Here is a 25,726-nt window from a genome sequence, read left to right as displayed (position 1 = left end):
GGGTTCTGCACTGTGCCTCTATGGATGTCAGTGCAGGAGCTATGGGCGAGGATGCTTTGGCGATAGATATGAGTCGGGCAACAAGTGAGGTAATAAACTAGAGAATTATTTATGATTATAAATAAAAGTTGGGGAAAAACTGGGAATTATGCTATTGAGTGGTGCCTGTCCTTCCAAATCAGGATTGGCTCTCTCTGTATGTTAACGTAGGCCTTTCCTGGAAATCTTTTCTATATGTAGCTTTATGTATGTTTGTGGGTATCCTATTTTCTTGTAAGTCATTCTGCTGACTGTGTAACTAAACCCTGGATCTGAAGGGAACACCACATCTAACAGGTTTTGGGAGTGACTTTGGAGGATATTCAGTAACCTGACAGGTATCTGGTTTGCCTTTTGTGTGAGGCCTGACCCCTTTCCAGAGAGGTTCCTCCTGCCTGCTGGAGTTTGTGCTGAGGTGACTGCTTTAACAGTCAAGTGTTCAGTCTCATATTCTTGTTGTGCTGACCTGGGGGATTTGGGGTGTGTCTGTAAAGCAGCCACAGGCTTTGCTTTCACAGCTGAATCTCCATGTTCTCTTCATTAACCAGCCTCCACAGCCCCTTTTCCTACACAGCTCTAAGAGCCCAACTGGCCAGAGGTAGGTTCTTCTGTGTGATCTTGCTGGAGTCCGTGTCTCAGCTGACCCTCTCTGTTAAAATGGTTCTTAAAACATTGTTTGCTTACAGAGAAACTGCTGGGCTTGACCAGTGTTACTGAAGTTCTCTGAGATCCATTCCAGCAGTGTGGAGGGTGCTTTTCATTCACACCAGTGTTCAGCAGTAGAAAAGAGCAGATGCAGAAGTCTTCATTCTTCTTTCTTAGTATTATTTGAGATTCTCTGGTTAGCTTCTTAACCATAGGAAATGATGAGAAATAGAAAACAGATTGGTGTGTCTAACAGGAATTGGCCAGCAAAAGAGTAGGTACGGGGATGATGAGGGCATTGGGTATCTAAAGGGAGAGGGGGCATTGTCACATCTCCACAGGGGCACTTTAACCCTGATTTTCTCCCCCCCCCCCCCGTCTGGTAGCTGGCTCACTTTACATGTCTGTTGATTAAGGGAAGCCTCATTGGCCAAAGTCTATGCAGAACCTGCCAGCTCTGACTCTAGAGGTGTGCTGAGCTGGTACCTGTGTCACCACCTCTTGGACATGCGAGTCAAGGGAACAGAAGCAGAATGTGCTGGGATTTGTAGCTGATGCTGATTACTGGGTTTATGTCTTGGTTCTGTTTCTTTCTACTAGCAGGGGTAGAAGGAGAGGATGGTAGAACTAATTTTAAGAGTAAGTGTTTAAGGGTTACTCTGCAGTGTAGAGATTGAGCCGGCAAGAGGTTTGGGAGTGAGGAAGTGAAGCAAGACACCTCGATAAGAATAGCTGACAGCTTAACTCCTGTTTGAAGTGTCCCCTGATACGGCGCCTTTAAAGGAAATACAGAAAACCAACAGCAAAAATCTATCAAAATAAGGCAGAACTCTGCCTCAGCTGATGCTCCTCAGGCAGACCTGGACCTGGCAGCCCCGAACCGAGGCTTCTGCAGTGACAGCAGAAGGTGGTGGCCGAGAGGCGTGCGCTGATAAAATCTAATTGCCCTATTGATTGGCTTCGGAGCCACCGTCGGCCCTGGTGATGATTGAGATATTCTTAATGTTTGATGCATGTTAGCAGCATCTCTCTGCTTGGGGCACACTGGGGACCTGGAGGTATTACAGAGATCTCTTAATCATGGAGCAAACTCGAGTGTATTGCGTCTGCTTAGTGGCACTACAGATTTATTGCAATTGGCACTGAGGCATACAGGTTTCCTAAGGTCCCGGGGGTGGTGGTGGTGGTGGTGGGATTTGGGAAGAGCTGCCCTGTTTGTGACTCTGAATTCTGAAGTGACTAAAGAAACCCATCTCCTTGGTTTAGGATTGTATCCATCTGTACCATCTCACACTGTTGTTTCTTCTCTGGATCAACTGTTGATGGCATCATGTCCTCAGAATAAGTACATTTCTGCTTTTTCTGCCTCTCTGTGACTGGGAGTGGAGGTTCTTGTGCTTGCAAAATAAAGAGCACTGGTTTCTATAGTCCCTGGGTCACCAAATGGTTCTGCAAATCTCAAATGTGTAAGAGTTGGTTGTTTCCAGCACGGATTGAAAGAGTACTAAGTTCTTGTGTTAGGGGATGTCGGGTAAAGGAAGGGCACTTGCCTGTCTGACATCTCTGTTGCTCTCCATTGATGAAAGTGCTGTCTAGCTCCTCATTTGAAGTCTAGGTCGTATCTGCACTGGGCTTATATCCAGCTGCTGGGTTTAATCTCCTACTGCTCTAGCCAGTGTTTGGACTACATGTATTCATTAAACCTGGGGCAGGCTAATCCAGCTGCTGAGAGGTAAGGTTGGCTCTTGCCCACAGATAGTCCTTTTGTAGGGAAGAGAGGGAAGCTACTTCACCCAAGTGCTGGCCGTCTGCAGGACTGCAGAACCTACAGTGTGGTTTGGTTGGGAAGGGACCTTAAAGATCATCTAGTTCCAGCCCCCTGCCGTGGACATGGAATATGTAGACCCTGCCTGGAAGAATAAGCTTTGGTGGTCTCAGAGCTCCCAGGCCAGTTTATGTAGGAAAGGTGAGTGATGTCTCCTCTCTTGACTGCAGGCTGGGTTTTCTGCTGCATCCTTCTCTTCAGGTGGTGTTCTGCAGTGGAAAACGCTGGCAAATGCTTTCCTTGGTGCTAATTAAATTGCAGTCACAATGGGGATATACTATGCCAAATGGAGGAAGAGAAGGAAAAGTGCGTTTAATGGGGTCTGTAGTTCCTTAGGAGCATAGAGAGGCAGCCTGCAGTGGTGAGATTCAGTAAGCAGCTTAATAACATCTGCAAAGGTAGAGCAAGTATGCTTCAGTGCCTCTGGGGGAGCACACACTGGGAGGTGATGAGCCTAATGAGGATGTAAAAGCCCTTTCCCGCTGGATCAGCTAAAGGAGAGGCAGCAGACAGGGTCCAGCGTGGGCACTACCAGAGGGGCTTACCTTGAGAGAGGATGATGACACAAGGCGCTTTTAATCTGAACCGAGAGACACACACACGCCCATAAAGATGAGCAGAGCCAGGGCTGCTTGACAAAGGCACAGGAGCAAAGCTGCTGGTTTGCACATCAAACAGGGATTTAGAACCCCTCTAAGCAGCTCATGGTGTGTCTGTAAACAAGGCCAGTCTCCTCTATCCAGTTCGGCTGCATGGGATGGGGGGGACGGAGGAGGCTTTGCAGGGCTCATGGAGCAAATAGGGCTGTCTCCTGCCTGGTGTGTGTGTGCTTTGCACGCTGCTGTAGGATCTGAACAAGCATTTTGCAATAGAGTCCTGGCCCCAAGGCTCTGAATCATTTCTCTCCTGCAAAAATCCTGTTAATTTCTCCTCTTTCTCTCCTCAAATACCCTCTGTTCTGCAGTGCCACATTTCATGACTTTCCAGTTGCAGTAGGACTATTTGCATGGATAGAAGTGGAGGAATCAGGCTCACTGATGCTAGAGGAAGGTGGGTAGATCTTCCCTCTCTTCCTTCTGTCCCTGGTGATTAGAGGGAGTTGGTTTGATGTCTGCATATTGTCTAAGAGGGCGCTTACTGGAGACATGGCAGAACACCATGTCTCACTCCAAACAGCAAGCAGTTTGCTATGGTTCTGCATTTAATGGGTGTGGATTAAAGACCACTTCCCCAGTGATTAAAGGCTTCTTTGCTGGGGTGTGGGAAGCAGCACGAGGCCAGCTTTCCACTGTTGCAGAGCTCCCAGAGAGCCTGGGCTTTTCCTAGGGGTTGCTGCTCAGTGCGATGGAGATGACAAGCCCTGAGAGCTTTGGCCTTTGGTTTCCTCGGTGACCAGAACAGTTGCATGTTAACCCGATTCCTATGGAAATCCCATCTGATGGGGAGAACAGGACATCTGTGTCCCTTGGAGGCCGTGCCTTACATGTTGCTTTTGGGGTGCTAAAAAGCAGTGTTCATCTACATGTCCCAAAAATATCATGGAAGAGCGATCTCTCCGTTCTCTCCGTGAGGTTATTTGTTCTGTATTAACACTCCTGTCTCATCTTCCCACTTGATGCTCTGTTGCCTAAACAAAGGAGAAATTTCAGGAGTGAACTGTAAACAGGTCCACATAATTGGATCTGTTTGGAATTTGCATTGACAAGGCAGCACTTGTACCTCTCACACGTGGATGCGGAGCTGATCAAAGCAGTTGTCTTTCTTTGGGCCTATCCCTGAAGCGTGTGTGCCCACCACGGAGGGCTTCCCAATGGCTTTGTGGAGACCTGGAGCTTTCATCTGCTGTGGAGGAGTTAATATTGGGAGTGAAAAAGAACTGGGATCGAGGATGTTATAGCTAATGGTTAGAGACAGAACCACGGCGAACGGCTGCTTGCTGAGCGTGTGGTAATGAGCTGGGTTGCAGACACGTTCTCATTTAACTAAGCCAAAGAGCAACAAAAAATTAAGCAGAAGCCTTTATTGAACTGCTGCCTTAAATTGAGCAGAAAATCGGCTCCAAATGGGCATCCAGGAGTTGTAAACCCAGGCACCTTGGTCTAGGTGTTTAACCATGAAGGACGCTTGTTCACCCAGCCAACGTGAGGGTCTGGGTTCTGTCAGTGCCATTCATTCTCTTGTCTTGGATCTGGAGGACTGTCCTCTCTTCCTGCTCTGTTTTAGGTTCATTTTTAGTTCTTCTGATGCCTTGTGGGAGTGGGAGGTAACCAGCATCCTGTTGTAATACAAATGGAGATCTTGGGAGATGAAGGAAAAAATGGGAAAGCCCAACATGGAAGCATTTCCCTTTACTGTGCCCTGCAACTGCGCTTGCAGCGTAGGTTAGTGCATGGGATCTTGCTGGTGTGAGTGTTAAGGTTTTATCCTTGGCTTTATCACTGCAGGAGGGGAAGGAGCCAAGGCAGTTTAGTGCACTGTTGTTGGAGTTCAGTAAGCCTTGCTCTTGGCAGGGATTTGAAGCCTGCTTGTGGCAGGAGGGTGCTTGTAGGATGGCTCTGCAAGCACCTTTGAGAAGGTCAGGGATGTATTTCAAGGTGCATCTCCCTCCCTTTTGGGACCAGGCTCACTGTGGCAGCTGAGGTAGCTTGGTCTCCTCTGTGCCTTGCAGGGCAGGCTGACCATGAGCCCGTCATCGCTCACTGGCAGTTGAATCAGCCACCAAGCTCATGGCCAGTACGTGTTGCGGGTTTGAAACCACAATAAGCACTGACTGTTTCCTCCTTCCCTTGCAGCTCTGGGAAGAGCAAGCTTCTCCTGCTTCCAAAAATAACCTCTTCCCCACCCCCTGCTCCCACCTCCTTTCCCAGGTGCCTCGCAGCAGCCAGTAAAGAGCTGAACACAAATCACTGGTGCGGTGACATCTCACTGATGTTATACATAGAAACCCAGGGCAGATCGTAGCGTGGCACCTGACTTGTCCACTCCTGCTTGCTGCTGTGGGTGGAAGCACAGGGAGAGGAGGCACAGAGTGAGTCACTGCCCCTGACCCTGCCCCAGAGCAAGCTGATGCTTCAGAGCCAGGGTTTTGACCCTGTTCCTGCTCCAGTGCATGTGTGTGTCTCGGTGTCATCAGGTTTGGATGCTGTGGGTTTAGTTCTGCAAAGCTCAGCCTTCTGCTCTTGCTGCGCATCAAGGTAACACTCCCCAGAACATCTCCCCATAGCTGTGTGCTTGGGAAGCCTGTGTTGTGGTTAGATTCCCAGGTAGCAGGTGTTTTCCAAAGAGATGCTGGGAGATTTGTAGGAGGAGCAGCCAGAGGAGGTGTTGAGGGAATACCAGGATGCTGGCACAAGCCACACACAGAAGATTCAGCACCTAGAAGCCCACAGGGAATTGAGGGTGCTGTCCCAGGCACGTTGTTGCTCTGCTCCTTGTATCAAGCCATCAGCAGCGTGCCTGTGGCTCACAGCTTTGTGAGGTGGAAGTGATGGAGATGTCCCACTGAAGAGAAAGGGCTGTGTGTTGGGAGAGCAGTGTTACAGGAGACACATGGAAACATTGACCCAGCCTTTTGGATCAATGGACTTGAGAGAGGTCCCCCCAGAAAACCAGACCTGACCCAGTTAGTGCTGTGCCTTTAGAGCCTCAGGGCAGGGGACCCCCCAGGCCAGTGTGTGACCCTAACTGCCTGTTCTTGAAGCCCTGCCCACTCAGTCCCTGCTTACAGCACTGCTCCAACGTGTACCCTTGGGCAGACTGGGCTCATTTGGGTAAAAGGCAAAGCAGATGATAACCATTACTACAGTTACTGTAAAAGGCCATGTGTTGGCTTGGGGTTTTTCCTCTCCTGCTGTCTCTGCATACACAGGTAAGCCCAGGTTTCCCCCTTCCCTCTGCTAAGCACGTCTGATGGCTTGCTCTGGTTCTTAGCCCATTCAGTGCCAGCTGAGGAGATGGGTGGCTTGTGTATCAGTGGGGAGCAGGCTCATAAATTAAGCTGGGATCTGTCCTGTGATGCCCTCTCCCCAGATGCCAGCCTGTGGTTCAGAGCTGGTCAGGGTAGCAGGCAGTGCTGCCTGCTTTCCATCAGGCACGAGCAGCCTTGGGAGGGTTCGCCCTAGGATGGAGGGCTGGGGGTTGGGAGGACTTCATTAATGATTTGCTGTGAGCAAGAAGAGGGTCACCTCCCTATTTCATTAATTTTTCAGCTCTACACAACCTTTTTGTTCCCCATTCCTCCTCTTCCCTTTGCTCTTCTCCCTTTTCCCATTCTTTTCCTTGCATCTCTTTGGTCCTCAGACCCTTTTCTCTCCCTTCTTTATAGCATTCTTTATCCCCACCTCACATAGGCGCCCTTCTTGCTTTCCATTCCTCTTCCTGCCTTTATTTACCTTGTCCTTCCTATTCTCCCTTCCCCACCCTCCCTCCATCTCCAAGCTCCTTGGGAAGAAGACTATTTGAAGGCTTTCCACTCTGCTCTCAGCTGAGAGGCTCCTTCCCTCAAGCCAATCAATGGCAGCCTTTCAGCCCCAGTGGGGCTTGGCAAACATTAGATCAATAAGTTATTAGCACCATTCTGTCAGCTGTAATGTGGAGATTGATCGGGGCCGGGGCTCCTGCATGCTGCCTGGCACTTCCCCAGCCTGATAAAGATGACAGATTAAGGGAATAAGAAAAAGGAATTAAGGAGTCTGGCTGTCAAAGCTGTCACGGGCTGGAGGAGCGCTGGTGTTTTTCAGGGGCTGAAGGAGTGTAATCGGCCATTGAAATGGTGCTGAGGGTACGGCACCACCAGCAGCTCTGCTGGAAAGCACTGCCTTCAGCATCCACTTCTCTAAAGAGATGGCAGGAGCTCTGTAGGAGCAGCCAGAGGAGGTGGAGCTGCTGTGCTGGTGGTGGAGGGAATACCAGGATGCTGGCACAAGCCACAAGCAGAAGATGCAGCACCTAGAAGCCCATAAAGGAAACGTGGGTGCTATCCCACGTTGCTGTACCCACCTTTTGGCATGATGGGGTGTTGTGTGCCATTGCCAGGACTGAAGGAGGTGTCTGTGTCAGAGGAATGATGCCAGTTCTCATAGCTTTGTATCACAACTATATAAACTGAAGCCAAATGACCTTTGCCTCAGAGGTTTGTGGTCCTTTTAAAGTCTGATCCTTGCTGGAACCATGCTTAAGTCTTCTGATTTAACAAGCTTCAACCTTCTGTCTTACTCACTAGAACATGCTGCTTTCTAGAGCCACAGAGTGAGTCTCCAAAAGGCCTGGACTTCCAGCCCACCCTCCCAGCCTCAGTCTTTAAATGCCTTCTGGAAGCGAGTGGGGATTCACAAGTCTGCAATTGCTAAAATTCCTCTCTGCAGCATATCAAATGAATTCAGAGCTCTCTCATCCGCACTGTATCCTCTCCATGAGTGGTTTTTCATACTATGAATATTTACCACCTTTCTGTGGCTTGGTGCATGCTGTAAAAATGAATCTGGTGAGATGAAGGGATGCTGATGCACCACCTCTAATAAACCTCCTCTTGATAAACAGGAGGATGACTCCAGCGTGGCCTCCATCTTCCTCTGTTTCACTCCTTGGGTGAGATACTGGACAGTCCTTGTAGGTGCTTAGCTCCAGCTGGGCAACCTGAGTGAGCACAGGGAGGTGGGAAGTAGCAGGATACTGTTTGCATGGTAGGAGGAAAGGCAGATGGCCTGGTGGGGAGAGCTGAGAAAGGGGATGCAGGCAGCTTCTCATGCCTGAGGAAGGATGGTCGATGTGTTGTACATTGGGAATCCTACTCAACTACTGTCTGGTTGTGTGCTTTCACAGCTTTCATATGCAATTAACTCATGTTTAGGAAGGGATTAGTGAACTTGAAGTGTGATGCTTCAGGAACATTAGCAGATACCTTGGTATAGGCTAGGTTCAGACCCATTGCAGGAGGGCCCAGCTTACTCTGCTGTTTATACTCTTAGGAGTGGTACAGCAGCTAGCAAAAGGATGCTTCCTGCCCTGGAGAGCTTGCAATCTAAGTCTAAATGACAACCAACAAACAGATACAGATGTGACACAAAGGAACGACGAGATAACCCAGTGCAGTAGCTAAGGTTGGAAGCCTGCTGCCTGCCATGTCCCTAAAGCCGTTAAGCTGACCTGCTGGGAGGAAGATGCTACCTTTATTTTGCAGCTCGTTCAACATCTCCTTTGCAGTGATCCAGCCGTGTTTTCCCCCTTCCTTGCTAGAACTAACCCTGCCCCATGAGCTGCCATGCCTTTGTATTGTTCTAGCATCCCAAGTCCCCCAAGCCCATCGCTTCCCTTCCCCCAGCTTCCCCAATGATTATTTTTGTTTCCCATTCCCGTTGCCCTCAGTTAAATTATGGCCTGTTATTCCCATGACCTTGTGTTTCACTCTCCCTTTGTTCCATTGATCCCTGCTGGCAAGGGATGAGGCCGATGTGCAGCCAGATTCCACGCTGCCTCCTGCGTGGCCCCTTTGTCAGAGCAGCTCTGGGCCTGCTGAGACTCAGCAAGCTGGTGCAGCCTCTCACAAAGACACAAGCCCATCGTGGGGATGGAAGCCTCCAGGGTCCCCACAAACCTGTCACACTCGGCACAGGAGCAGACGGAGCAGCAGGGCTGGAGCACCAGGCTTGTCTGAGCAGAGCAGCTCCTCTGGTGGTGGCCTGTGTGTGCCAAGGGAAAGGGAAGAGATGAATAAATGGGGATGCTGCCAAGACATTTCGGAGTGGTCGGTGGGAATTGTCATCTCCAGGGTTTCAAGTCTGATGGGGGGAGTTGAGAGCAAGGGAGGATGTTTTTCTCCTGTTAAAATAATGTGAAAGAAGGTGGAAAAAGGACTTTCTTCTCATGAGATGTTGGCTGTCAGAGCCTGGGTGATCTCCCGTGTAAGTTGGCTCAGTTCTCTGTTTACTCGGAGACTTCTGGGTCCAAGAAGCTTTCATAGCAAAGCCAGTGATATGGATAAGGAGCGTGAGATAGGTCTTGATCTCCTCCTGTTGTGCTGTAGCATAACACAGTGCAGAAAGTCTTGGCGCAGTCCCTCATCTGTAACTGGGATCCTCTTCTATCGTCCACCCATTTAACAACATTCTGTGTCCACCTCATGTTTGTTCATCTCCCTTCTCCAGGAGAAACTCGGGAGGGCATGGGCTCAGTTCTCACCCTGCCATCGATGCAGTGTGTGTCCTTGGTGCATCTCTGCTGCACATTCCCTTGTGAAGAGTGGAGATCAAGTCCCTTTGGGGGAACCTAAGGATAACTTTTCTAATCTTCCCAGCTGATTTAGGCTTCCAAGTGCTCTCTTCCAAGCTGCTAATGAAGATGGGAGGCTGAGCATTAGCAGCAGTGCAGGAGTACAAAGCGCTGTTACCTCCAGGTGATGTGTCTGCCCATGGCCTCTGATCAGTGTGTCTCAGGCCCAAGGAGGGCTGTGATCAGATCACCCCACATTTCCCTGGCTTCTGCAGAAGCTCATGTTATGGTCCCATACCTGCATCCTTTCTCTTTATGGTTGCAAAGCCATTGGATTATGCTTGTATATGGGGCCAGAAATGCTGTCCTCCTCCAGCTGACCTTTCCTGGACTGTCTCTATTCATGTTTCCCATTAGAAGTGCAGCAGGTGAGTGCTGGACTTCTCCTCCTATGAAAAAGGGGGAAAAAATCCACTTGGATTTCTCAATCTTTAGGGAAAATAATGGACTTTATTTCCAAAAAGCTCTTTGGATCACTTCCTGTACTAGACTGGGCTGGCAGGAGCCTTGATGTAATGCAGGATCTAGGGACCTGCATAGGAGACAAGGAAGGGATGGTTGTGTGGCACTGGTGGCAGTGATCAGTATGCTTGGGGCTTCCTCTAGCACTTCTTACTTGCATTATTGCCTGGCTTAGCTTCATAATGTTACAGTTCTACTGATAATGTGTTTCATTTTCAGCTTTATTTGGCTTCCTTTCAACTGAAATGCTTTGTGGAAGGCAGGAGGAAAGAGGCAAAAGCAGGGATTTGGGGAACAAAACAGGAGGAAGAACCAAGCCAACCCCCCCAGCCATCCCTCCCATTCTCTGAGGTGGAGTGTTGCCTTTTGGTGGTGCATGGGCTGAGCAAACAGCTATCTGCTGGCTCTGTGGTCGATGAGTGGCAGTGTACTCTAAATGCACAACCTGTCTCTGTGAGGGTGGTAAGGCATCCAGGAGCTCTGCTGCCAGCTCATTTGCAAAACATATTTGGTTTTGCTGCTGCTGCTGCAAAGTCAGGGGGAGATGGACTGTGGATGCTTCCAACCCAATGCCTTCAACCACCATCCTGGTTCTTTGTGTGAGGGCAAAGAACGGTTAGATGAACTGCACGTGGGTGTAAGGGGATGAATTTAGAACACAGGGTCCTGTAAAGGGCATCTGTTTACTGTGTGATGTGCCAAAGCTGTGCATATGGTTTATGTTGTAAAGAGGAAAGGATTGGTGCTGTAATATGAATACATTGTCATTTAGGTTGTGATCTGTGAGTTTAGTAAGTAACTAATGAAAATACAACCTGCCTTTTCTCTGCTTTGCAGCTAAGGGGGGTCTGACTCCTCGCACTGGCATTCACAAGGTTGTTATTCAGTCTCGTGCTGTCTGCTGCTGCAGTAAATTTGGGGTGCATTGTTAGATCTTTGTGCCTCCATCCCGGCTACTGGTGATAATTACTCCCTTTTTCTTGCTTACTCTGTATCTCGGTGATTTAGTACCCACACTGCTGGGGACAGAGGCAGCCTCTGACACGTCCCAGGGCTTTGCCTTAAATAAAGGGAATTAAAAAGAGGAAAATGCTCATTCTGTGATGACTGCCATGAAAACAGCTTGGGGGGGGGGGGGAACCCACATACAGACTCGGTGTGTGGGATCTGGTGCTTTGGTGCAGTGTGGGCCTGAGATGCTGGAAGGAAAACACTGCAGGTCATCCTGGAGATGAATGCACTAACATGGGATCTCTCCAAAGTTCAGCTCTCAACTGCAAGACATCCAAGAGCTCTCCCCAAGGCACAGTGTGGATGCAGGCTGTTCGCGGGGCTGCAAGTGGCTGTTCTGGAGATGGGTGGGCACAGCTCTGATGGAGACGGTGCTGCTTCAGAGCTACTGTGTGATCTCAGTCTTCCCCTGCCCAAGTGCAGCTGGTTGGGAGCGAGGTGGGACTTGCAGCCTGTCCTGCTGACGTGCCTGGGAATAGCAGGGCATGGTGCTAGTCGGAGCGAGTCTGCTGGCAGATGGGCACACGGGGGTGGGAGTGGAATAGCGAGAGAGAAGGAGTGATAGGAGGGTAATGAGGTGCCTTGGCAGAGTTGTGAAACCAAGGAATCTGCACTGCTCGTATTCTGACTGCTGTCACATGGAGCTGGTGCTGCTGTCACAGCTCCTCCATGGAGCCTCTCCTGCCTGAAGGATATCAAAACAAGCCCTGTTGGGTTTTGCTGCCTCCTGGCCAGGCTGGGAGGGGCGAGCAGAGCAATGGGACTTGTGTTGTTTCAAAGCCACAAATCCCGGATGAGAACCCTCCCGAGGAGGATGTGTGTGATCCTGGCCTCCAGCACTGAGGGTTTGCAGCACCAGCCTGGCATTTCCAGGAAAATCAGCATGAAGAATGAAGCGTTCCAAGGGGAGGGAGCTTGTGACTCTGTCTGTGCTGTGTGGCCAGGTACTTCCTAGCTTTGATGCTGGCTTGGCAAGCTCATAGGGACTGTGGCTTTGGAGAGGGTATTTACAGGGTAAACTGAGGCAGGAGCTGACTCAATACCTGGGATATGAAGTGCTGAGAAAACTGAAGTGCTGTCACTGCCTGGCTCCTTCCTTTCCCGTCTTCTTCCTATTGCCACTGTTCTGTTGTATTTGGTTATGGGCAGTTTCAAGCTTCCGTGGTTGCCTCTGAGCATCAGTTCTGTTAACAGGGTCATGGCAAGATGCAGTCGGAGGCATCTTGTGCTCTTTAGAGCCTCGAAATGCCACTTGGAACTTTGCAGGCTTCCAGGATTGCTCTTTGGATGGAGGCAGTGCCTGGCAAGCTCTGCCCTCGGCACTGTGGCAGCCACAGAGCTGTGCTCTGGAGCTCCTTGCGCAATCCAATGCCAAGGCAGCAACCTGGGCTTGCTTGGCTCAATCCAGAGTAACTGGAGTGATTCTGAGGATGAGGGACAGCTGCTTGGCTTCAAACGTCCCCTGGCACAGCAGTAATCCCGTTGTTGCAAATGGGACCGAGGGGGTTTGTAACCTTCCTTACCCACCACACTTGGGGCGAGCGGCAGGAGCTTTGCCTGCGTGTTGGCTCGCAGGCACATCAACGTGTGCTCCCTCAAAGCTCATGGTGCTTGTTTGTGAGATGGGTTTCCCCCCCCCCCCCCCTTCTTAAGATGCTGCATCTTTAACGAGCCCTTGATAGATGAGAATTTGATGCTTGCAGTGACAAACAGGCTCTTCCTTCCTGCCCATATGCAACATCATGCTTTCAGTTTCCCCAGCCTTATGGGAGGATATTGATTTTAAATCTGTTCGGGGACGCTGTAATTGTATATTAGATATTTTGTGTTGGGTTTGTGAGGCTGCAGTAATGCAAAAGGCTTGAGTGTTTCCGTACAATCTAGAGGGGGAAGATTGCTAAGGACCTTGAGGTTTTGAAGGAGGAGGAGGAGGAAAGGGGGGGGGGGGGGGGAGAGAGAGATTGAGAGAGAGCAAGCGAGAGAGAGACAGATACATACTGTGGTAGGAAGATTCAGAGATCTGTTGTGCTTTTTTCCCTGTGTTGTTTTTTTCCTCCCCTTCCTCTCCCCCAGTTGCTTTGCATCAGGGCATGAAAGGAGTGGAAGCACCAGGGGGACAAAAGGCACCAGAGCAAATGATGAAACTCAGTAAGGAAATCAACTGGATTCGGAATTTATAGCTTTTGAGCGTTGCATTGATCAGGGTGTGAATAGTCATTATGTGCTTTTGGGCTGCGTGATTAGGAAAGCAGATCAAGGCTCTCAGGATGATGATTTTTCTTACTTTCTATTCCCCCCCCTTGCTTATAATATCTGTGTGTGTGTCTGTGTGTGTGTGTGTGTGTGAGAGAGAGAGAAAAGCAAAATACCAAAGTCTCTCTGCTTGCTTCTGCAAAGTACAACCTTATCTGATGCTCAGGTTTCTCATCTCTCTTCTAGATGAGATTTTAGGCAAGAGAAGAGTATGTTCTCCCAACAGCAGCAGTGAGTGTCCTTTAGAAAGCAAGAAAGCCAGAAGTGAGTCCCCAAAGGGTAAGTGCTGCTTTTCCATCCCCCCATCCCCTTCCCCTTTCTTCTCCTTTCCTAAGAGTGGAACTTAATTGAAATTAAGGAGGGAGGGGAGGGAGGCTTGCAAAGAGGCTGTGGGGTGGGAGCTGCGAGTGTCTGGCACCGAGGGTGCATGAAGGAGGCTACCAGTGCTCTGTGCTTTCTTTATCTCATCGGAGGGAGGCTTGCAGTGCGAGAAAGGGATTGCCTCTTCATTAGAATAATTGCTTTATGATTAAAAACAAGCACGTTGCAGCCTTTGAGGTGGATTTTTCGGGGTATTTCTACTTTTCAGGCAGAGTAGCTTGGTTACATGTGTAATAGAAAAAGAGACACACAGGCTTATCGTGCTGGCATCTGTTCCTTTAAAGGGGGAAAAAAGAAGCCTAGCAGGGAGAATAGGGCTGCCTTTTGTATGCATTTATGGCACTGTTCCTATAGAGATGGAATCTGCAGAAGGTTTCTCTTTTTTACAGCTTCTTTTATTATTATTATTATGGAATCTCTTGATTTGTCTGAAGGTTCTTTGCTAGAAACACGGGGGTTTAAACTTTCTTTACGCCTGGCAAAGTGCGGTGGGTAATGGAGCCTGCAGCTAATGAGTTTGGCTCAAGGTTGTGTAAATGAGGTTTTGCAGGCCCTTCACTTCAAGGCTTTGTTGTTAAGTTCAACCTAATTAGCTGTCAGGAATACCCAGCTCCGTCACTCTGCCTGTCCTGTGCTCTTAGGCTGCTAAAATCCCCTAAAAAACAAAGCAGAGTAGAAGCTAAATCCTGGGTTTGATGGGTTTGGAGTGCAGCAGCTGAGGCTCTTCAAGGTGGATATTCCCAAATCCAGGGAATCAGTTTGTCCTGAAGCCTTCTTAAGCTACTTACGTTATGCAATATATGTGTTGCATATTGTATATGGAAGTATTGTATATATAAGTGTTGCATAATGTATATTGTTTCTTCTTGACTCTGTGTCCCCAGATTGTGATCCGAAAGGCAGCATCTCTGGAAGGATGTTGAATTCTAGTGTCACTTAGTATAACATTGCTAATACTGCCTAAGAACGTACTAAATCTCTTCTTTCATGTAACCCCCTCCTGCCTGGTAACTCTGTAATGCAAGTAGAAATCTTAGCTTTTTACTGGGCTTTTCTGAAAGGTGCAAAGAGGATTCCTATAGACTGCTACTCTGTACCCGTTTTCCTTGATTTCTTTATCTGCTCTATTCTTGTTATCCCTGTTTCTAGTAGATGTGCAGGTAACTTTCCAGCAGGATGCTTCTATAGATCCTGAAATGCTTTTGTTCTACAGGGGCATGAGGCTCCTGTAACCCACTTGAAACACCTGCTGTCATCTTTGCTGTTTTTGCTGAGTCTGTATCCTTGGTAATCCCAAGACATGCACCTTAGGAAGGGAATCCAGGGAACAGCAACCTGTGTGGTCTGGCTGAGAATGGGCTAAACTGGAGTCAAGCCATCTGGAACCAAACTATTGCATTTGGATTCCCCCTCATAAAGTGGCTGAACTTGCACGAATTGACGGGTTTGCCATGGGAGCAGCAGGGTCAGAGGATCTCATTCCATTTCTCCTCTGGCCTTCCCACCATTTTTGCTCACTTGAGTGGGTTGAGCAGCCCTTGGCTTTGCACTGTGCACTCCTCCTTTAGCTCTGAATGACTCAGGGATTCCCCCAACTCATTAACAGAGGGGTTCCTTGGAAGCCCTGCATAAAGAAACTTCTCTTTTCTACACCCACTTGTTTCTCTGAAAGCCTTCCCTGCCCTTTGAAAGGGTTTGAGACAGTGGAAATTGTGAGCTGGGGCCTTTCTCTGCTCCCCCATGTTACCTGTTTATTGTATCAGGTCATTGGGGAACCCCTGTTCTCTCCACTGTGGCAGGCATTTGAAGCCTAGGCTGTTCTGATGCTGGAATAGCATCAGAATAGAGAGAGAGACTTTCATGCTTTGGGGGCCTTTACCTACCCAGTCCCTGCTGTGAAAATGGGCTCAAAGAGAGGGCTATAGCCACTGATTCTGTGTCTTAAGCCCCAAACTGTGAGAGCACCTTGCAGCTGAGAACTCCCAGACTTCCTATCCCACCAGCAGGCAGGCAGTGTTCCTTGGCATGGGTACCATGGAGGACTGGGAGGAAACAGTCCCTCTTTTCCCAGCTCTGCAGTAAGGAGCTGGCTGGAAATGGAAGGATCAGGGTTTGTGACAACCTGTTTTCAAACAGGATGGACCCTAGTGGCTAATTATCTGGAATTTGGGAGCTGCTGCTCTGGAGCAGTGCTGTAAAGTGTGAGATTGTGCTCGAGCCCCAGGCTTGGCTGAGACCCAGATGCTGTGAGTGCAGTTTGTCATACAGGAATGGGAAGGGAAACGAGGACTAGGCTCCTCTGGTCCGAGCCAGGTCTGCAGCAGCTCCCTGGGATGCACCCAGCCTGGTGCTGTGCCTGGTGTGGGTGCTGCTCCTCCACCATCACTCTCTTGGGGTGATGCACATCTCGAGGTGGGGACTGCCCTCTCCCCATTGCAGCTACATTGTCTCCAAACCAGCCCTTTGAAGAGGAGAAGTGACCCCGCATCTCGTGCTGCTGTGGCTGCGCCTGGGCAGGCAGGGAGAAGGGAGGCAGCCAAGTAAATCACTCCTCCTCTCCGACTGAGTGCAAAAACACCTGTAGGGCTGGAAACCCTTCCAGCAGGGAAGCAGTAACCTTCCCTTCCCCCTCCCCAAAGCTCGCAGTGTGCACACCAGAGATCAAAAGAGAGCCCTATCTCAGTGGAAACAGGGCTGCGCCAGCGCTGCTGTCAAACAGAGCAGAACGTTCTCGTGTCTAATATGGAAATGTGAGCATATCAGAGGCTCGGCTGAGGGCTGGGCTGGCAGGTCACAGAGGAAGCTCTCTCCCTGGGAGACAATCCCCCAAGTAGAACCCTCGCTCCTGCAGCAGCAGCGTGTCTGAAGATGCACATCTCTGATACCTGGAGACATGAAATAGAACTGAACGATGGCAGAAAGGGAAAACCCAGGAAGAGGGGTTTGGATCCTCTTTGAACTGCTGGCAAATAAATGGGGTAGAAGGCTCCTGGTTTGGGAGATTGGAAAACAAACTGGACTAAGTGCTGGAAAACACATGTAGGGAACAATATTGTGCTCACCCCCTGGGGTGGGCTGATGAACTCATATGCTGCTCCTTCTGCCATTCTCCTTTCTTTGCCATTGTAGATCGTTTGAAACAAAACAAAATCTCAGTGCGTGTCTGGTTAATGGAGTAGACCAGAACTGGAGCTGAATGACAGTCTAGATCCAGCCTCTGCCAGTGTATTCCTCCCCTTTGGAGATGGGGAGATCCATATGTTGATGGGTTTGGCAGCTGTCAGTTTAGGCCAGATGAAGAAGTCATGTTTGGGCCCATTCTTGCTACCAGCATCTCTACTGCTGGATGTGGTGGGAGTGGGCATCGGCCTTCTCTGCCCTGGCAAGTAACAGTGAGGATCTTACTGACTAAGACCTGGCTTTGAACACAGAGTGAGATGCTTTTGCAGGAGGCTCCTTAAGCTTTTACTGTGGTTTAGTAAAGACAGCCTTGGCCTGTCATGAGCTTGTTGTAGGAGAGGAGGAGATGGACAGGCTGGGTGTTCCCATCTTGTCTGGGATTTATAGAGCCATAGACTGGTTTGGGTTGGAGGGAGCTTAAAGCTCATCCAGTTCCAACCCCTGCCATGGGCCCGGACCCCTTCCACTTGAGCAGCTTGCTCCAAGCCCCTGTATCCAACCTGGCCTTGAACACTGCCAGGGATGGGGCAGCCATGGCTTCTCTGGGCACCCTCACAGGGAAGAGCTTCTTTTCCTAGTGTCTCATCTAAATCTTATCTAATGGGGAGGATGAGCCTTACAAAAGCTTGATGAAAAGGTTGTGCAGCAATGACAGGTCCTTCAAGCAGAGCAAAAAACCTCTGAGAGCCTGAATTCCCTTTGGCTGCTCCCATTGGGACTCTGGTGGTGCTGGTGGAGGGAGAAGTGAGCTCTCCTTGGTTTGAATGGACACGGAGCACTGAGAGCCCCAGCAGATGCCTGCCCCTGCCCTGCCTTTCCAATGCCTGCTCTAGGGTCCATTTCACACCTGGCGGCTGGAAGAGATTTGTCGGGATCAGTCTCCCGCATTACCCCTGGTAATGACAAAAGCAGACAGCAAAGCTGCAGCAAAGCTGGAATTACCCCTGGCTGAGGCATGTGAAATCTTCCAAGTTTTAAGTGGTGCAAATCCAGCCTTTCCCTGGACTCCCTCCTCTTAGCCTCCCCTTGCCACCCTCATTCCCCCTCCCCTCCTTGCACCTGAAATCTGCTCTGCGGCTGATCGGATAGAGTTGATGGTAATTAAGTGTTATTAAATCCCCTCCCTCCTCCCTTTTTCTCTAATGACACAGCTGGGAGGGTGGTGTGTGGAAATCAGTGTTTTTCTAAATCAGGTCTGTGGCCTGTGGCTCTGCTCCTTAGGCCTTCGGTAAGAGCATCACGAGGGGACTGATGCTTGGTGCGCTTCGGTATTCCTGGGGGAGGGAGCAAGAGAGCAGAGGAGGATGATGTGGGAGTCTGATTTGGTGGGAAATGGACCTGGAAGGGAATTCTGCCCCTGCTCCTTCCACTGGTGGCTTGCAGGTTTGGGTACCAGAGCTGGGGAGAAGAAGGAAGCAGGCACATTGCTTCATGCAGCTCCATCCTTCAGGTCTGGTTCCTAGGTGTGATGTGCAGGGTGGGACCTGGCTCCTGGCTTGAAGCAAGCCCATGAACCTGTGATTCACACAGGAAGCCCATGGTCCCTGAGATACAGCTCTGTGACACGGGTAGAGATCAGTGGTTGCAGATACAGCCACAAATTGCTGTGAGGATCTGTGCTGGGCTGGATGGCTGGACTGCAGTGGAGGGGAGGGGACTGAAGTTGGTGCCCTGGGAACAGGTGGTGCAATCCTTTTGACTGCAACTTCATTGTTATTTTTATAACAACTATTATTATTGATACTATCCCTTCATATCTAGGTATATATATTATCAATATGGGTAGTTACAATAATGCTATCCCTTCCAAGGCAGAAATGAACCAGTTCCTGAGCAGCCATGGCAGGGCACGTTCTACTCTGTCTCTTGGGCTGTATTTGATGGCCACAGGCTATCTTTTCTAGCTTAGGGGCCTTCCTGTCACCTGGTAGAGCTCCACAGCTCTCTTCCCAGCAAGATGCACTTTGGCCCCAGCATAAAGCAAATGGCTCGTGCTCAGAGCCACCACCTTGACTTCGGAGGCAATGTAGCAGCAGAGTCACCTGCCAGGATCCCCGAGGGACAATGTGAAATGAGGTGGATGAAGGAGCACAAATCTGGGGCACACGGTAGGGTGGTCTTGTCATTCACTGAACACGGTGGTGGTCTGGTGACTGCAGCATGGGGGGAGCCCTTCCCTCCCCTTCTGCCTGTGGAGATTGTTCCTGGGAGTTCCTCTCTCAGTAATGAAAAGGCTTTGCCTGTGGGGAAGATGCAAGATAAAACAGTGTTAGAGCAGCCACCGCCAAGGCAGAGAAGGGTAATTACTCTGAGTTCTGCTTACAGTAAACAGAAAGCCTTCTGTGGTTTTATCTCCCTGATTGTTAGAGTGGGATCCCTGCTGCCCAGGCAGCAGGCAGGGCCTTCCTCAAAGCCTCTCCCTGTGCAGTCATTCCAGGCAGATGGAGAGGTATTCGTGTTGGGTGTGATTTTAATGGCCTCAGGGTGCTTAGCCATAAGCCAAAGTGTTCCTGTGACTTCACTCCAAGACAGTCCAGGCAGCTGGACTGTCATCACTGTTGGGTGATGCTGTCAGCATCACCTGCACTGGGTGCTTGAGCACCTCTCACATAGTGTGTCCCTGCAGGTGTTCAGAGAGGTGGGGGAAAGGGGTGTGTGTCTGATCAGGAATTAACTGAAAGGAAGAGCTCTCATCCCACGAGATGAAAGGGTGAGAACTCTGAACTCTTTCATCCTGCCTGTCCTCTGCCACCTTGGGGGTAAGGAGCGGGCTGGGAATTTCTTGTTGTCATAATGCAGTGCTTGTTGCTTTAGGGAAAGGGAGAAAAAGAAGTTGTACATAGGTGTTTTGTGGGTTTTTCCTTGCCCATTTGGAGGTTTAGCAGCTTGTAGGTGTGTCTGGACCCCATGTAATAGTACCTCTTGGAACACGAGTGCAGCTTTTGGCAGCGTGGTACCTCAAGTTCAGTGGGTACAATAGAGTTGTGAGAAATCGTGCTCTGTCTTTGCACTGCCCCTGTATTTACGTGATGTTCCACTCTATTTCTCTATGGGGGGGGAAAAAAGACCAAATCTTTCTGCTCTTCAGAAAACTCCCACACGCCTCTGCTTGAGGACTCGGTGACTCAGATGACCCCGGAGGAGCACTACAGGCGCATGATGTCGGCGCTGAATGAGCACAGCACCTTTGAGGAGCAGCAGCAGCAGCGTCTCTACCAGCTGGCCAACAGCATGGCAGTGCCCAGCCATGGAGGTACAGGCTCTCCGAGATGGGAGAAGAAGGGGCTCGCTTTGCTTTTTGCCTTTTAAGATGTCTCTAACCCCTGTGTGCATGTAAGGAGGGTTTATGGGATGAGGTGGTGTGTGTGTGTGCCATGCAATGAATGTAGGTGGTGTGAAAGAGAATGCTACAGACCCTTTCTCTCATCATCTTTGTGGGGCATCTGCCCTCCACCATCCCTGAATACTAATACTTTATGTAGCCATCTGGGGGTGGCTACATGTTTGTTTGCTTGAATCGATGAACTGCAGCATCACTACTGTGTATTTTGCAGTGGCAGAGAGGGGAGTCCTTGTCTTCCTCTGTTTCAAGAGTTCATGTCAATCTGAATATTCAGATTCCTGTGGTGTCTTATTTAGGTCATACTGTGGAACAAGGGGAATGAGTGTCGGCATAATGCTGGGGGAGGGTGTGAGATGCAGGTAATGCCAGATATTCCTGCTGTTTGGGATCTGAAACAGCAAGGTGATGTTGCAGGGTTTGGTTAAACCTTGATAGTGATAGGCTTAGAAGGTTTCTGCAGTAGTTGCTACGCACAGACATCACATAAATTGGTGTTAAAGACCTATCACCTTAGTGAGAATTAGATGTCTATGATGTTACAGACAATTAAAATATGTAGATGAAGCTAAGTTGCAGGGAGGACAGCTGAGCAGGCAAATGAAATCCATGGGCCAGGTTCATCCACAGTATCATCCATTGAAAGCAATTACATTTGCATCGCTAAGGACTGAGCAGGTTCTTCACTAGCTAGAACCAGATCTGCTGTGGAAAAGTGAGGGGAAGGTTGCTGAAAGGGAGAGAACTTCTTCCATACCCAGTGGATGCTTACTCTGGGAGGGCTCCATCAGAGCATTGCTATGACGACCCTGTATGTTGCAGCTTCCAGCACTCAGACCTTCCCAGGATGATTTGGTTCTCTGAGGAGGAGCTGGACATGAGGGTAGCTGAGAGACCCCCTAGGCCTTATTTATTTAAGGGCTGTTGCATGCATTGCAGATTGTGCCTCTGTATGTGCCTGTCTGCTGTTCCTAGGCTGTGGCAGCTCGGGAGTATTTCTGCACTGGTGTCTGTGTTCAAGGGAAGATGCTGCCAATCTGCTCTTTAAAAGGAGCTCTTTAAAAGGAGCTCTTTAAAAGGCTGATGCTTGTGCAGTTACGTAGGGGAATATCAAAACCCTGGCCCTGAAGCAGCCTCCTCATTAATAGATAACTGTTACCCAATGCTGCTGCCGTGTTCTGGGGCTGGAGTGGCGTCTTTGGGGAGTAAGGCCCCCGCAGTACCAGGATCTGATGGATCCCCACGTGGATTGCGGGGATGCTGGTAGGTTTTGCCTCTGCTGCGGGGGAAGCTGGATAAATCCAGGCCGGCTGCAGCCTCCTGCGCTGTGCCTAAAGGGGGCACCAGGCAGTCACATCTGCAGGAGCCGCCTGGCAGAGCACGGGAGCCACCAGCGTCTCCCTCCGCAGGCCAAAGGCTCCTCAGCCCCCGTCTCCTTCCCTGAGGTGAGCAAAGCTGGCTCGGCTTGGTCTGCAGTAATGGCAGGTGCCTGCCTGCGTGATCCAGGGAAGGAGCACAGGCAACATCGGTGAAGCATCCAGTGAGAGCTGGAGGAGAATCTCTGCTCTAGAGTGTAAATCCCCAGGGCTCCTTGTTAGGTTAATGAAGAGGCTGTCTTCTTTTCCACTCTGTTTGATTTGATTGGCTTCTCTGGGGGCAAGAAGGCGATTCCTTTCACTGAGGAGTAAGGATTTGCTTATCAGCAAGGGCATGGCATAAACCTGTGCTGAGGAACACTGTCGTGAACGTGGCACATGCTTATTTGTGTGCTGTTCAGCTGTCCCAGGCATTCGCAGAGCTGCAAGCATGATACATAGGTATGTACAGGGAAAAGCCACGTGAGTTTCCATACATCCATGCAAAGAACACAAGCAGAGTATGAGAGGACAGTGTATAACATGCATCATGCACAACAGAGTGACACATGCAGACAGGCAAATGCTGAGTGTTCAACCACGACACACAGGTCCTTGTAGACCGTATTGAATACAACAGGGCATGTGCTCAGCACAGAACACCTTGTGCGTACTGGTATTGTGACAGAGCACTTAACCTGAGCTCTGGCTGGCTGCTGGACACAGGGAACATGCATATTCAGGCAGCAGAAGAGCTGCTGTCACCCCCTTCTCTCCCCATGGAATGAGCAGAGTAGCTCATTGCATTAAAAGCCTGAGGTATTCTTATGATTAAACTGTCTCATCAATGAAGGGTCACACAGAGGTTTTGGGGTGGGCAGGGGGTTGAAGAGGAGCCTGCATGGACAGAGCCTGGTGTGAAACATTGGACAACACAAAACCTGGTGTGTTTTTGGGTTGTCTCCGCACCAAAGGGCTCTGATCGGGCTATAAATTATTAGTGGCGGTACAAAGCGCAGTTTATCTGCGGGCTCACATGGAGGCACCAATAACATTAATAATTGAACAACTCTTAATAATTTAGAAATCTTCTTTTTTTAATTGCTTTTCAACCCTCCCCCCCCCCTTTCCCCCCTTTCCTCCGCCCCCATTCTCCCAGTGGCATTCATCCCACATTCTGCATTCAGGCTGTCTCCGTGCCTGGAACCTCCATCCGCCAGCGTCCCACTGTCAATCAATCTGATTTCCCAACTGTCAGAGTGCAGGATTGTAAATAACAGACCCTGGAGGTGGGGGGGGTCTGGGCAAGGAGAAGGGGGTGCGGGGGGGGGGGGGGTGTTGCGGTCATTCAGGATCAGTGAAGCTTCTGGAAGTGGCTGCATGCCAGAATTGTAAATTACAGGCACCGTGGCAATCGGGAGTGACCTGGGGGTTTCAGATAAGGAATTTATAAGCAATGAAGGTGCACGCTCGCTGAGCTCTCCAGCTTCTCATGCCAGCTGATGGGGTTTGTTGCTGTGCAGCGTCCTGCATGGCTATGCTGCTCAGAACTGCACATCATTTGGATGCTTGTCCTCTTCAGTTTGGGGATATGGGATGGGGATTGGGTGGGCATGAATGTGGCTGGATGCGCTCAGGTACCAGCAGCGGTGTCAGCATTGCCACCCCAGTTTGCTGTCCCATCATGGGGTTTCTGCCTTGACCAGCCCCAAAATACGTGGGGGTTGGTGAAGGTCAAGCTAAGCTTGGAGCTAATGGGAATATGGATGCCTAGGATTTCCAGAACCAAAGGAAAACAGTATGGTGGTGTAAAGGAGGGCAAGGAGACAGAAAGTGCAGCATTCCCCAGGGCCATGTCACGCTCACGTTAAACTTCATTATGACTTGCTTGCGGGGAGAGGACTAATAATGCCACTGGATGTGGAGTGCTCTGAGATCTCAGTATGTGTTCATTAGGATAAACCCTCCTCTCCTCAGCTGTGTTTTGGCTTCCTTTTGCTGTGGCACATGGGGAGTGTATGAAAAAGGTTTCCTCTAAGTGTGCATCTGTGTGTGTGCTTCCTGTGTACCATGTGAACGGCAGCAGAGGGTTTGGTGTGGGATAGAGACAGGTTGGTGGAACCCACAGGTTGTAGGTGCAGGAACTGAGGGGTTCCTGATACTTAATTGTGAGAGGGAAAGCCTCAGCCAGTGCAGCTGGTGTGTGTGCCCGTGCCACTGGACCTCTCATGGGTCTGTCCACCAATGGTCAGATGTGCCCCATCCTCTGCATCCCTTCTGACTGCAGAGCTGTGCTGGGCAGGTGCAGCCCGGCCGTGCCCCCATGTGCTCTGAACCGTTGTGATTCTTATGGAGCTGGATGTTCCCGGCCATGGTGGGGCGCCCAAAGGAACGGTGTCTCCGCCATTCCCGGCGTTTGGCGGCAGCAGGAGGTGCCGGGATGTGGTTTGGGGACACGCGGGACGCTGCTTCCCCCTCCCCGGGGGTCCCGGGCTCAAACCCGGTCTCTAAACCCGCATAGGGGCTGCTCGGTAGCGGATAACGCTGCGGCTTGGCTCGGGGACCGGGACGTGCCGCCCCGGGAGCGGGGGGCAGGCTTCGGGAAGCCTCCCTCTCCGTTTTGTCTTCCCCCATCCCTCCCTCCCTCCCTCTTTCCCTCCCTCTCTCCTTCCCTCCCTCCCTCCCTCCCTCCAGCAGGAGGAAGGCAATTAAACAGCAATCCACCCCCTCTCGTAGTTGCACAATTTCCTCCGCTGCCGAACTCCCTCGGAGGTGGATCCCGCTCCGCACAGTGAGTGCCCGGGGCAGGGACCCGCGGGGCCGCCGCTTGACAGGCGGAGCACCGGAGCTCCCGCTGTCGCCCGAGGGGCTGCGGGGAGGGACGGGCCGGGAGCAGCCCCGGAGCCCGCGGAGAGCCCGGAGTAGCGGCTGGAGCGGGGTGTGTGTGTGTGTGTGTGTGTGTGTGTGTGTGTGTGTGCGCGCCTCGGTGCGGGGTCCGGGGGCCAGCGGCTCAATCCCTTCCTTCTCCCCAGATCTCCTCCGTGCGCGGCAAGAAGTGGCGGCGGCGGCGGCAGCGCGGAACCCCGGCGCGATGGAAGCGCACATCCCCTCGGCCAGCAACTCTTCCAGCCAGCGGAGGAAGCAGGGCCTGCCCCAGCACAGGGACACACACTTCCCCGAGAGGTACCGCGGGAGGTGGGGGGGGAAACGGGCTGGGCAGGGCCGGCCGCCCATCACCGCCGCCTTGGGGCGGGGTTTGCTCCTGTCGTGGTGGTGTTGCGCAGAGGGTGGTCTATAGGAGCGTATGGATGGGGAGGTACCAGCAGGGTGGGTTTGATTTGCCCAGGTAAGGTGTTACTATCTCCCTCAGGGGTTAGGTAGGTGCCAAAGTGGGATTCTAGCCCCCTGCCATGGGCAGGGGCAACTTCCGCTAGAGCAGGTTGCTCCAAGCCCACCCATCCTGTTCTTGAGCACTGCCAGGGATGGGGCAGCCACAGCTTTCTTGGGCAGCTTGTGCCAGTGCTTTAGGATGGAGTAGAAAAAGTTTTCTTTTGAGGAAGAAAGATGCACAGTTTGCCTTTACCACTGATGGAAGCACTGGAAAGCTGATCCCCACTCTGAAATTACATCTCATTTATCTTGCTCTGTGCCATGAGCCATCCCCTCCTCAATCAAGCACTTCAGCAGGGAATTAAATTAAAGCTGTGTGTGTTTCTGACCAGGATAACAGAGGTGGGAGAGGGCCTGACAGCCACAGGGGTGCAAAGGCTTTGGGCATCATACTACAAGCATGAAAAGCTTCAGTATCCAGACTCTTTTTGCTTTCATCTTGCGGTGGGGGCAGGCAGCAGGCTGTGGATATATGTATGTTGAGTTCAAAATCACCCCCCACATTTATAGCCTTGGAGATGCAATCTGTTTTCCCTTCTTTCTGGCCAGCGGTCAGGAGCTGGGCAGACCTGGGAATGC

At 50.7% G+C, this 25,726-nt stretch overlaps 1 protein-coding gene across 11 annotated transcripts in view; it reads left to right on the top strand.

Moving 5' to 3' along the window:
- SAMD11 (sterile alpha motif domain containing 11) overlaps positions 1-25,726 on the top strand; it is a 158,788-nt gene that overhangs the window by 111,798 nt on the left and 21,264 nt on the right. For 10 of the 11 annotated variants that reach the window (XM_062603911.1, XM_062603956.1, XM_062603929.1 and 7 more), the window contains 3 exons: positions 13,688-13,780; positions 20,151-20,315; positions 24,790-24,940. In XM_062603911.1, the coding sequence (XP_062459895.1) occupies positions 13,688-13,780; positions 20,151-20,315; positions 24,790-24,940 (409 nt within the window). The remainder of the gene's footprint in view (positions 1-13,687; positions 13,781-20,150; positions 20,316-24,789; positions 24,941-25,726) is intronic. The other variant, XM_062603969.1, reaches the window with a different exon arrangement.

The sequence above is a fragment of the Pezoporus occidentalis genome, unplaced genomic scaffold, assembly GCF_034315485.1.
Source record: "Pezoporus occidentalis ecotype Australia unplaced genomic scaffold, CSIRO_AGI_Poc_V1 ctg119, whole genome shotgun sequence".
NCBI lineage: Eukaryota > Metazoa > Chordata > Aves > Psittaciformes > Psittacidae > Pezoporus > Pezoporus occidentalis.
The sequence above is the reverse complement of the archived record's forward strand: the minus strand, read 5'-3'. Positions and strand labels throughout refer to the sequence as shown.